The following is an 11,523-nucleotide window of genomic DNA, read 5'->3' as shown; positions in this document are numbered from 1 at the left end:
TATATATATATATATATATATATATATATATATATTGTCATGGGACGTGGAGTATAGTGTGGGAGTGGAGGCAAGGGAATTGTAATAGATATGTATGATATGGGGGGGGAAGTGGAGCAGCGGATTGGGGGAGGGGGTTGTCACTTTGAGGGGTAAAAAGTATAACTATTGCACTATATTGTACAGATGAAATTAATTTAAAAAATGTTTATTGCACAATAAAAAATAAATTTAAAAAAAAGAGAGAGAAAGTGAAGGTCGCTCAACACCATCCCACTAACTGGAACCAGGGTTGGGGCAAAGGAAGGGATACCGTGAGCTCTGAGGGCACAGACAATAACACAGACGGAGGTGATGTCAAAATATCTCAGAAACCAACTTGAAGAGGCTCCCGCTGCCAAAGATGAGACACACACACACTGAGCATCAGAAAGAAGATTAGTGGTACTTGATTGAAACAGGATGTATATATAAAAATCCACAAGTTCTTAGTGTTGTTAAAAAAAGGAAACCCTCCAGGAATAAAACTTATTTATTCCCATCCAAACAGCCCTGTTGATGAGGGAAAGCTCTTTCTTTTTTAACAGAAGACTGTCAGCTAATCAATGTAGAAGGAATGATATATTAAGAAATATTGCAATATTACAGTTTCTAATTACATAATTGATTTCAACAAGGATACCATCACCATTAAGTGAAAGGGTGATGAGGAACTGGGTATTCACATAGCATCAAAGAATCACTGTTACTTACAGGACACGAGGAGGAAAAGTAATTACAATGGTCACTAGCCCAAAACTGGGATCAACTTAACACCACTAATAGTGAGAAAAGCAGGCATTAAGGAGCTCTTGATGTGATACAACATGACATACACAACACCACCCTCAAAGAATTCTTGTCAAAAATACTCAGCCCTTAATCTATTAAACCCTTAAGATTTAGCTTCCACTTTATAGAAAACACAGGGATCAATGTTAAGTGACATCAAGAGAAAACAATAAAATAAATCCAGTAGGTAGAACATTCTACAGGACAATTGACTGAATCTTTTTAATTTATGAAAAATAAAGGTGATATCAATAGAAACTTATGAACATAACATCCACATGTAGTATGTGAACTTTAACTGAATTCTGGTATGAACAAATCCAAACATTTGGGAGACAAATAGAGAAATTGATTAATTTTGTAAGCATGATAATGAAAGTGTAGTTACATATGAAAATGTCCTTATTTTTTAGTCACTTTTGAAGTATTGGGGGTAAAATATACTGTTTGAGGTTCTGTATCTTACTTTAAAATACTTCAATAAACACAGCAGGTAAAGTAAATATGGCAGAAAAATTATTAGTATTAAATCTAGATGACATATGGGTGATATTATACTACTATAGTTTTTCAAGGGTTTGAAATTTTTCATACTAAGAAGAAAAAAATTCAAGAGGGGAACTTGAGGAAGAACAGGGGTAAGGACTCTACTCACCATAATTACCTGATCCTGAAGGGCCCAGGCTCTTCCTGTCCCATTTCACTTAGTCATTTATTCAATTAACACTAAGAGCCTAATTTGTCAGGGCAAACAAGAATTTTAAAGTTACACGAGGAAATCTCAAGGGACATGAACTTACGTGAGCCCGCATGGAGTGCTGCAATCCATCTGATCCGATAGGAGCACCTGCTCAGCGTTCCAACACAACTCCCTGTTGCACCTGTTCCCAGCAGGGAACAAGGAGCAGTCCAGCTCCTCAATGGGGCCCCTTCAGCTCAGGCACTGGGCTGGCCCTCTCCAGTCACTCTGCCTCATTACCATCCCCATCCTCCTGCCTGGAAATTCTACAGAGATGAGCACAGAGCAGACCCAGTGCTGGTGGCCTTGGGAGGCCAGCCCACATGCCCAAAGGAGGTCATCCATCTGCCATAAACAGGGATGTTGTGTTAGCTCAGAATGGTCAGGATATCTGAGCTGGACTGACCTCCTGGTCACCGAGTATGACTCTCTCCCCATCATTTTACACAGAAAGAAGCTGAGAAAGGTAAAGGTAAAGAGACAGAGTCAAAATTTCACAGCTCTATAGCAAAAGAGCCTAGACTGGAACCCAGGTCTTCTGACCTTGGCCCAAGTTCTTCCCTTTGTACCACACAACATCCTGCGTCACCCACACTGTGAACTTCCAGGGTCCTGGGCTGTGCCCACACCTACATCAGTGCAAGCCTCATAGTGTATAGTAAGGCTGAGCGCGCATGGCAGAACCCCAAACAGGAAAAGGCTCCAGTGCAGAGAGAAACTGAAAATGGCTCATGGTCGCAGCCTCTCTAAAATGCACCTTTCTTTCCTGACAGAACCGGGAATCTGTTTCTCCGGGGCGGGGAAGGGTGCAGAGAGGAAGCTGACCCAGCAGAGGATATTGAAGTCATACATTTGCTCATATTGCAGATTACCCTCTCCAGCCAATCAGAGCTCATGCTTCTCTCCCACACCATTTCTTTCTCTCTCAGTTCTGTTTTGAATCTGGGCTTGTAGAGCTCAGACCAATTCTGTGCTGCTGGGACCCTGTGAGGTGAAGGTCCCCTGTGTGCTGCTGGGGCATCTCTGCCCAGCAATCAGGGACTGAAGATGAGGAAGGTGGAGGAAACGAATAGAGGAGGAGGAATTCCTTTCCTCCAGAAAACTGTGACACCCCTCCCACAGACCCAGTGCTGGGATAACCACAGAAGGTAACCTCCTCTGTTATTCCTACAAGAGACATCTATCATGCTATTATGTGCAAGAAGGCATGGAAAGGAACTGGGCTAATTCTTATTCATCCTTCAGGTCTCTCATTAAAAGTCACTTCCTACAAGAAGTCTGGAAAACCATATAGGGCGGCTACTATGTGCTCCCACAATCCCTTTTTTCCCTATCACTGCATTTGTCACACCATTTTATAGTTACTTATTCAATTTTCTGACTTCCCTAGTAGAAGGAGTACGTTCTTGTTTACTCCCTGAATCCCAGCATCGAGCACAGTGCTTGAATGTAGCAGGTGCTCAATAAATATATGGATGATTAGAATGAAAACCCTGCCCTAAGGGAGGTTAACGAGGCCAGTGGCCAGTGCCTAAGAGGTAATAAGAATTCAAAGGAGAAAAAACAACTTCTGGCTCAGTTTCTTGGAGGAGAAACATATGCAGAGACCTTGAGGAATTTAGACATGCCAACGTGACCATTTTAGTTGGACTTAGGAGCAGTGTGAACAAGAGGCAGGAAAATTTAGGGCAGGTCCCACAAAGTGCTCAGTTTGGCTGAGGCATTGACTCATGATGACAGAGCAGATGAGACATCTGTGCCACCTACGACCAGCCTCCATGGGCACAGGAGCCCATGTTTTGTAGAATGTCAAGAAAAGCAATTTTACAACTTTACAGCCCTTTTATAATTCTACTGCAATGTCGATCTCCCTTATGTCAATCTTATATTATTTCTATTTTAATATTAATCATTTCCTTTTGCTTTCGTCTCAGAGGAATAAGGTCAGCTAATCAAAGTTCTGTAGGAGGTGGCTTTGTAGCTTTAAGAATCATTTTAAAGTATCACAAAACAGTAAAACTGACATATTATCTAGGAAAGAAACTGACACAGGCCAGCAGTGTATGCCATATGAAAACCTGAGACCAATCCACATACCCCTGACCATCTGCACAGTCAAATGCCACACAGTGGCTTTCAGGAAGCATATTATTACACCAAATTGTTTCTAGTTGTCAGTCTGGGATAAAAAATCACCCATGCTTTAGGATCTAAGTCAGATATGGAAAGTGAAACGTAGATCCACTTACAGAGGGATAATTAAAGTAAGAACAAATGTGATTCATGAAAGATTGAATTACTTCTGCTCAAAACCCTCCCATCAGAGCATATTTGGAACTACTCAGAACAAAGAAGAGAATAGCAAAGTAAAACAACAAGAACAGAGAGTCCACCCAAGTCCACAGCGGTGAGAAGGCAGCTCAGGAGAGGAGCTGGATTACAGCCTCTACCAGAGGATGGCAGAAGGCCTGCTTTCAGAATGGCAGGGACGCTGGGGAAGTGGGCTGCCAGCAAGAGACCCTCTGTGGTGTCCAAAGGCCCTTGAGCCTTAGCCGACAGGGGGTGCAAGTGTGGAGCTGGTTAAGGAGTTTCAAACCAATGTACACACTGCCCACTGTGTTTTCCCTTCGCTCCCACCGCTCACTGTCTGGGAGAAACCCTCGCAGGAAGACTCTGACAGGAGCGATGTCGTGGTTACACATAGCTCTGTGAGTCCTTGGTGGCCAAAGAGAAAAGGAGCAGTTGGTCCACTTCCTCCCCCACAAGAGTGCCACACACGCCTACCCACACCTATCATTGGCCCATATTCACCAGCTATTTCCTCCTCGAAAACTATTTTTAACTTTTCATCTTCCTTTCAAGGCACTCAGGGGCCCCCTTGGGAAAGGACCCTCAGTAACAGCATTAACCCTTTAGTTCTGCATGGGCCTGACTTGGGCCTGGGAGCTTCCTATGAAAACTCACCAGTCCATCCTTGTTCACCCAGCGCCTTTGCCCAAGCCGCGGCCTTGGGGAGCTCTACTCCTCAGGACCCCTCCGCTGCTCAAAGCCACGGACCCAGTGACCTCTGTGGGAATCTGCACTTAGTGAAGACGAAGGACGTGGAGCCCCCTGAGGACCCCAAACAGTGCTCTGAGGTCAGGACCCTGCAGAGCTCAGCCATGCCTGCCCACACAGGGGCAGTTTGCAGAGTGCCACAGACATAGAAGCAGTGTCCATCTTGCCCCCTAACTGTCCTCTAACTGCCCAGTGTTTCATGAGACAGGTTCTTCGTTGCCATTTGATGCCCATTCCCATTCAACACACAGCAGATGTTCCCCATCCACACGCAGCTGGCGCTTCCCAGTCCAGAAGGAATGCACTTAAGGAGACTGTATTGTAGATGCCCTCACCTCCCCGTAACCACAGACACTTTCTCTAAACCCTGGAATAGTAGACACAGGCTTGGCTTGGGTCACCTGCCAGGATTCTCCGTAACACTTCCCAAAAAGGGTGTCAGGTTCACCATTTCCAGAACAAATGCTTCCAGAGGGACACTAAGGACAGACAGGAACGCTCAGTGATAGGGTTAGTCATAAATTTCTTACCCAGAACCTATAGAAATGCTGGATCCAATGCTCCTTAATACAGAGGCAGCCTCTGCCCCCCAACCTCCATGAGGGAATGGGAGCGTGGGGGATGGCTGCCCAAAACTTAACCTGTTACAGGAAGTAAAGTTCTTTCTGCAAGGGTTGGGTTGTTTTGGTCAAAGTTTATACATGTGTCATTCCAGCCTTGCAGGAACGAGTCAGGGATGTTTTAAAAAGAGGTTCTGTGGGGCCGGTCGAGTGGTGCGATGGTTAAGAACTGGCTTGGGACACCAGAGGGCCCCGGTTCGGATCCCACATATGAGGGCCAGAGACACTGCCCTCTACAGCTAAGATGCTGAACAACAGCTCAACCTGGAGCTGGGCTGCAGGGAGTCACCGGCGACTGCATAGGCTGCAGCCCCTGCTGCAATGGGTTGCCATGGGCTATCGTGTGTAGCCAGCAGCCAGCGTGAGCGGCCGTCCAGAAGCCGGCGACTGATCTGCCTCACCTGGGAAGAGCGCAATGATGGTGCCAACTTGGGTCAGTGAAGCAACGTCCTCCACAACTAGACTGAAGAATAAAAGGAAAGCAACTTGTCTGTTCCCATCCCCCCAATTCTCCAATTAAAAAAAAAATCTAAAAAAAAAAAAAGAGGTTCTGTGAGTGGGAAATGGTCAATAAAAAATGTTATCCTATGGCCGAGTAATACTCCATTGTATAAATGAACCACAGTTTCTTTTTTTTTTTTTAATTGAGATTGGCAGAATGGATTGCTTTTTTTTTTTTTTAAAGATTTTTATTGGGGAATTGGGGGATGGGAACAGCGCTGGGGAATTGGGGGAAGGGGAAGAGACAAGTTGCTGTTCTTCTGTTCTTCAGTCTAGTTGTGGAGGACAATGCTTCATTGGCTCAAGTTGGCACCATCATTGCGCTCTTCCCGGGCGAGGCAGATCAGTCACCAGCTTCTGGACGGCCGCTCACACTGGCTGCCGGCCACACACGGTAGCCCATGGCAAACCCACTGCAGCAGGGGCTGCAGCCTACGCCATCGCTGGCGACTCACGGCAGCCCAGCTCCAGGTTGAGCTGTTGTTCAGCATCTTAGCTGTAGAGGGCAGTGTCACTGGCCCTTATATTTGGGATCCGAACCGGAGCCCTCTGGCATCTCAAGCCAGCTCTTAACCAATGCGCCACTTGGCCGGCCCTGAACCACAGTTTCTTAATCCAGTCGTCTACCGATGGGCATTTTGGTTGTTTCCAAGTCTTGGCTATTGTAAATAGCGCTGCAATAAACATAGGGATGCATGTATTTTTTCAAATTAACGTTTTGGATTTCTCTAGATAGATACCTAGGAGTGGAATTGCTGGGTCATACGGTAGTTCCATTTCCAGTTTTTTTAGATACCTCCATACTGATTTCCATAGTGGCTGCACCAATCTGCAATCTCACCAACAGTGCAGTAGGGTTCCCTTTTCTCCACATCCTCGCCAGCACTTGTTTGTTGATTTATTGATGATAGCCATTCTCACTGGAGTGAGGTGATATCTCATTGTGGTTTTTATTTGCATTTCTATAATGATCAGTGAGGCTAAGCATTTTTTCTTATGTCTGTTGGCCATCTGTATGTCCTGTATAGAAAAATGTCTCTTCATGTCCCCTGCTCATTTTTCAATTGGGTTGTTTTTTTGGTGTTGAGTTGAATGAGTTTTATATAAATTTTGGATATTGAAATCTTACCATTTGCAATGATATGAATGGACCTAGAAAATATTATGCTAAGTGAAATAAGCCAGGTGGAGAAAGACAGATACCATATGATCTCACTTATATATGGAATCTAAAGAACAGAATAAATGAGCAAAACTAAACAGAAAAAGGCTCAGAGATATAGAGAAAAAACTGATGGTTGCTAGATGGGAGTGGGGTGAAGATGAGGGAGAAAGTGAGGGGATAGAAAGCACAAATCGGTAACCACAATATTGCCCTGGGATATGAAAGACAGTTTGGGGAATATAATCAATAACATTGTAAAGATTTTATAGGGTGTCAGATGGGCACTTATCTTATTAGGGAGACCACTTCATGGACAGTGTAGGTGCCTGACCACTGCACTGTACACCTGAAGCTGAATAATATTGAATACCAACCATAATTTTATATATATATATACACACACACACACACACACACACACACACACACACACACACACACATATAGTCATATGATGTGGAGTACAGCCTAGGGAGTAGAGTCCATGAAATTGTAATAGCTATATACGATGTCAGAGGGGTAATAGATTGGGGAAGGGATGTTATCACTTTCTGAGTGGTGTAAATGTCTATTACATTGTTTTGTACACATGAAACTAATTTTTTAAAAAGTTATCCTATTAAGACAATGCTGCCCATACAATTAAGTTTTCTAAATATAACCTGCTATAAAAATTTTGATGCTTCAAAATAAATAAAAGATATTCTCTTTTCAAAATAATCAGCCATAGGTTTTCAGTTACACATCTAAATTTTTTAGCACATTTAAAATAAGGTTTTACTGTTTAAATTTCTGATTGACCAGGTATTCTCAGGAACTTGCCTATTGAACACACATCAAAGTTTGCCCAAAGGGCTAAATTATGATCCTTGGCTCCCAGTAAGCCTCCTTGAGGGTCTAGTCTGAGAGTCACTATGACAGTCATGTGAAAATTAAAATATGTAAAAGAAAGCACTTTGAAAATTATAAAGCACTAGCTAATGCTAGATATTATAAATATTAAATATGTAATCTCGAGTGTGCTGCCTAGGACTTGCTTCAAAATAATGGAAGAGGAAAGGAAAATAAACAAAGCAAGACTCATCCTAAGTATTTAAATTAATTGTTGAACTGGATGAGGCATACACAGGGTCAGTATACCATTCTCTGTCCTTTTGTATGTGTTTGAAATTCTCTATAATTAAACGTCTAAAAGTAAAGCTAGATGGTGCTTGAACCATAAACTCGATGCAAGTTTGAACCATAACCCCTCTTCATTTTGTAGGTGAGAAAAAAACAGTCTAGAGAGGTTGTGATCTTCTTGAAGTCACACAGCTAGCTGCAGAGCCAGGAGCCAAAATTCTGAACTCCCGGCTCTGGGCTCCTTCTTTGGTTCCACTCAAGGGCCTCAGGTAGAAGTGTATTCCTTTGGTCACTCTCCCGAATATCCTGCGAGTCTTTAAATCTCCCAGGTGTGCTGGGAACACGCTCCGGAAGAGGGACGGTGCTGGACAGACCTGGAGCTAGAAACAGCAGAGCTGGGGCCAGAGCCAGAGGCCCTGGGCACTTTCCACAACGAGCAGAGGCCAGGGGAGGAGGGAGATTCTCCTCTGACCTGCGTGGTCACTGACACCCGGAGAACCTGACCTTGGCCTGTGAGTCATACTTATTCTGACCCCTTCCCCCACCCAACCTTTCCAACCCACCTCCCTACTGCTGAAACACCAGGCTCTGGACCAGGAGACTGGGTTCCCAGGCGGTCACAGAAGTGGATTGGAGGCAACAGTTACCCACCCCGGGGTGCGGGGGATGAAGGGAGGGATTGTAGGAGGTGGAACTAAGAGTGTGGAGAGGCCTCCTCCCCGGGAAGTAAGATCTATGTTTGCAAAAGGAGACAGAAACGGCGGTGGGGGAAAAGGGCCGTCGCTGAGCCCACTAAGTCAGGGGAGGAAACAAAACAAACGAGAAGTTCGAGGTCCCCTGGCCTGCCGGAGGGAGACTTCTGTGTGCCAAAGTCCTTCTGACTTTGACCGCTGGAAAAACTGGGACTTGGCGCGGGTGCCCGGTGCCTGGGAAGCTGAGCGCGCTCAAGTTGTAAAGGCCCCAAACCCAGCCAGATGGCCAGGGTCGGGGAAGGAAAACCTATCTCCAGCCCGGTAGACTGTGACGCCCTAAGTCCCCTGTCACATTCGGGGACACCGACACATGTGGTTGGGTTTGGGGACCTGACTGAGCCCACTCCCCCAGTCGCAGGCCAGGCCCACCCATCTGGAATCGCTGGACTGTCCCCTTTCCCCCCTTTCTGGTCCCTGAGCTGCCCGTCTGGGGTTCCCTCAGAATCTCCCCTCTCCTGCACTGGGCTCCCCATGTCCTTCCTCCCCTCACTCGCGTGCCCAAATCTCCATTAGGTACCTTTGAGGGGCAACCTGCCCCAGATCTTCACTTTCCCTCCACGATAAAATGTACTGCCACCAGGTGTCCTCCGCCCGAGGGTGCTGATCCCCCACCCCAACCCTGAATTGACACCCCCAAGAGACTTCAGGCACTGGAGATCCAAAGTTATGGGTCTGTTAGCCCCCAGGTAGACGCGGCTCTCCGCTTGGCGCCCACCCCCTCCCCGACCCTTACCCATGCCCAGCCCCAAGGCCCTGGCAGGCTCACTCACCATCGCGGCCGCTCTCTTCGCCCGCTCGCCTCCGAGCCGGGCCTGCCCACCCCAACTGCTCCAGATACAGCCGCCTCCGCTGTTGTGACACACTGGGCGGGAGGGGCCTGGGGACAGACATGCTGGGCCAGCAGCTGCCCGGCAGCATCACAGTGCCCGGGGAGGGGAGGGGCCCGGTAGGTCACAATTGCTCCCCCACACACACACACACACACACCCGCCCCGCCCAGCGGCTCAGATCTCCGGGCCTGAGAATTGTGGTTGCCAGCGCGTGGGAACTGCGCAGTTGGGTTCCCCGCGGCTGGGTCGGGGAGTCTTTCTGTTACCAAAGCGCACTCCTCCACTCTGTAAGACAGGCTAGTATTCCAGCTTCTTGGGAAAGAAATGTGAAAATGCTGTAAGACAAAATGTTCATCGTTCCTCAGGCAGGAAAGGCACCTGGCTGGGGTTTAGTTGACTGCAGCTGCTCTCTACCCAGGCGAGTGCAGGACCGGTCCCGGTCGTGCAAGGCTTCCTGGTGGGGCGCAGGCTCCATGTTCAGCTCTGCTGCTGCTGCTGCTCAGCGAGGACTTGAGCAAGTTGATGAGCCTCTGCTCTGGAAACCTGTTTCTACCCGCATCAAGACCCACCCGATCGCTGGAGAGTTAAATGCGATAATACACATAAAGCTCCCAGCACACACCAGCTGCTCAATACTTAAGCTGTTCCGATTTCTACTACACTATCAGTGCACATCACCCCTCCACCATTGTTTTCAAATCTCTTTCTTGATCCATTTATCATCACTTCCTCTTCCTACTTTTACACTCAGAGTTCAGAATGATATCCGGGTTCCAGGGGCCTCTTTGCCCAGTAATAGAACCTCCCCTGGTGGCCACCAGTGACGCTGAAGGGCAAGGGATTTCTCCTATTCTCCCTCTAGTTGGAGGGGGGTGGGTGGAACTGGGTCTAGCCTGGGTAAGAGGCCCTCTCTTCACACTTGAGATTCTGGCCACTGTATTAAACCTACTCCACTTTCCCTCTCCTCCCCTCAGTTTGGTGTTGGGCTGGTGATTATCAGTGCTTGGCCTCACTGCAAAATTCCCCACCAGGGGCCAATGGGTGCTGAAACGGGTGACTCAGCTTCTGTCTTCTCTCCCACTTTCCTCAGGCACCTGACCACCAACCACCAGGTTACTCCGGGGAAATTCATGGTTTTTCTTCAAGATACTACCACACAGAGCTGCTCTGACCAAACATGGTGACTCTCCAAGTCCCCAAGCAGATACAGATTTACCATCCCTGCCTTTCCAAAGAGTTGCCTATCTCTGGCCAGTAGAGAATGAGAAAAAACATTTTAAATTTATTTTTGTAGCAATCTGTCCTGCTGACCACCCATTTGTATATTTTTCTATTTATAGTATGAGTTTCTAGAAGACGGGACAACATGTCTTAATCATCTTTGCACCTGAAAGAGTACCAAACACAATGCTTTACACATTAATACATATAATACTTAGTAAATCGTGAGTTGCATTTTCATGTCTTATAATGTAAGATCCTGAAAATTGATAACCCTGGATAAGCTAACTGCCAAGCAGGTCATAAATGGTCTGTAAAGTATAATGACTATTAACAGTATATTTATTGCTCTTCCAAACTCCCATAGCATATTCTATTACTTCTCCCATTTATCACTTTCTACTTTGGATTCTAGAGGTGTGTGTGTGCATGTTTGAACATCCCTACAGAATTGAAACACCTTGAAGGGTGGGGTTGTGATGTTCAGCTTTGTGCTCTCCCCATCACAATAGCCAGTCAAGAGGTGCTCAGTAAACACTGCTGAACAAATTGGCTTTTCCAGTTCTCTTTGTGAACCAGCAAATATGTTATGAACAGGTTCTTAATGTCTTGGGATAAAAATGATCATGACAATGCTAGGGATTAGGGTGGTATTCAATTGCCTTTGATTTCAATGATGCCCTTT

The 11,523-nt window shown here is 46.2% G+C and overlaps 1 protein-coding gene across 3 annotated transcripts in view; it reads right to left on the bottom strand.

The window, feature by feature from the left end:
* Positions 1–10,310, bottom strand: part of LOC109373306 (tubulin alpha-8 chain) — a 22,577-nt gene extending 12,267 nt beyond the window's left edge. The window contains exon 1 of one of the 3 annotated variants that reach the window (XM_019627066.1): positions 9,558–10,310. In XM_019627066.1, the coding sequence (XP_019482611.1) occupies positions 9,558–9,560 (3 nt within the window). In that variant the 5' untranslated portion in view covers positions 9,561–10,310. The remainder of the gene's footprint in view (positions 1–9,557) is intronic. The other 2 variants (XM_019627065.1, XM_019627067.1) reach the window with 2 other exon arrangements.
* Positions 10,311–11,523: the final 1,213 nt, after the last annotated feature.

Source organism: Hipposideros armiger, unplaced genomic scaffold (assembly GCF_001890085.2).
Source record: "Hipposideros armiger isolate ML-2016 unplaced genomic scaffold, ASM189008v1 scaffold_703, whole genome shotgun sequence".
In the NCBI taxonomy this organism is placed as follows: Eukaryota; Metazoa; Chordata; class Mammalia; order Chiroptera; family Hipposideridae; genus Hipposideros; species Hipposideros armiger.
Note: the sequence above shows the minus strand (reverse complement) of the source record. Positions and strands in the feature narration are given on the sequence as shown.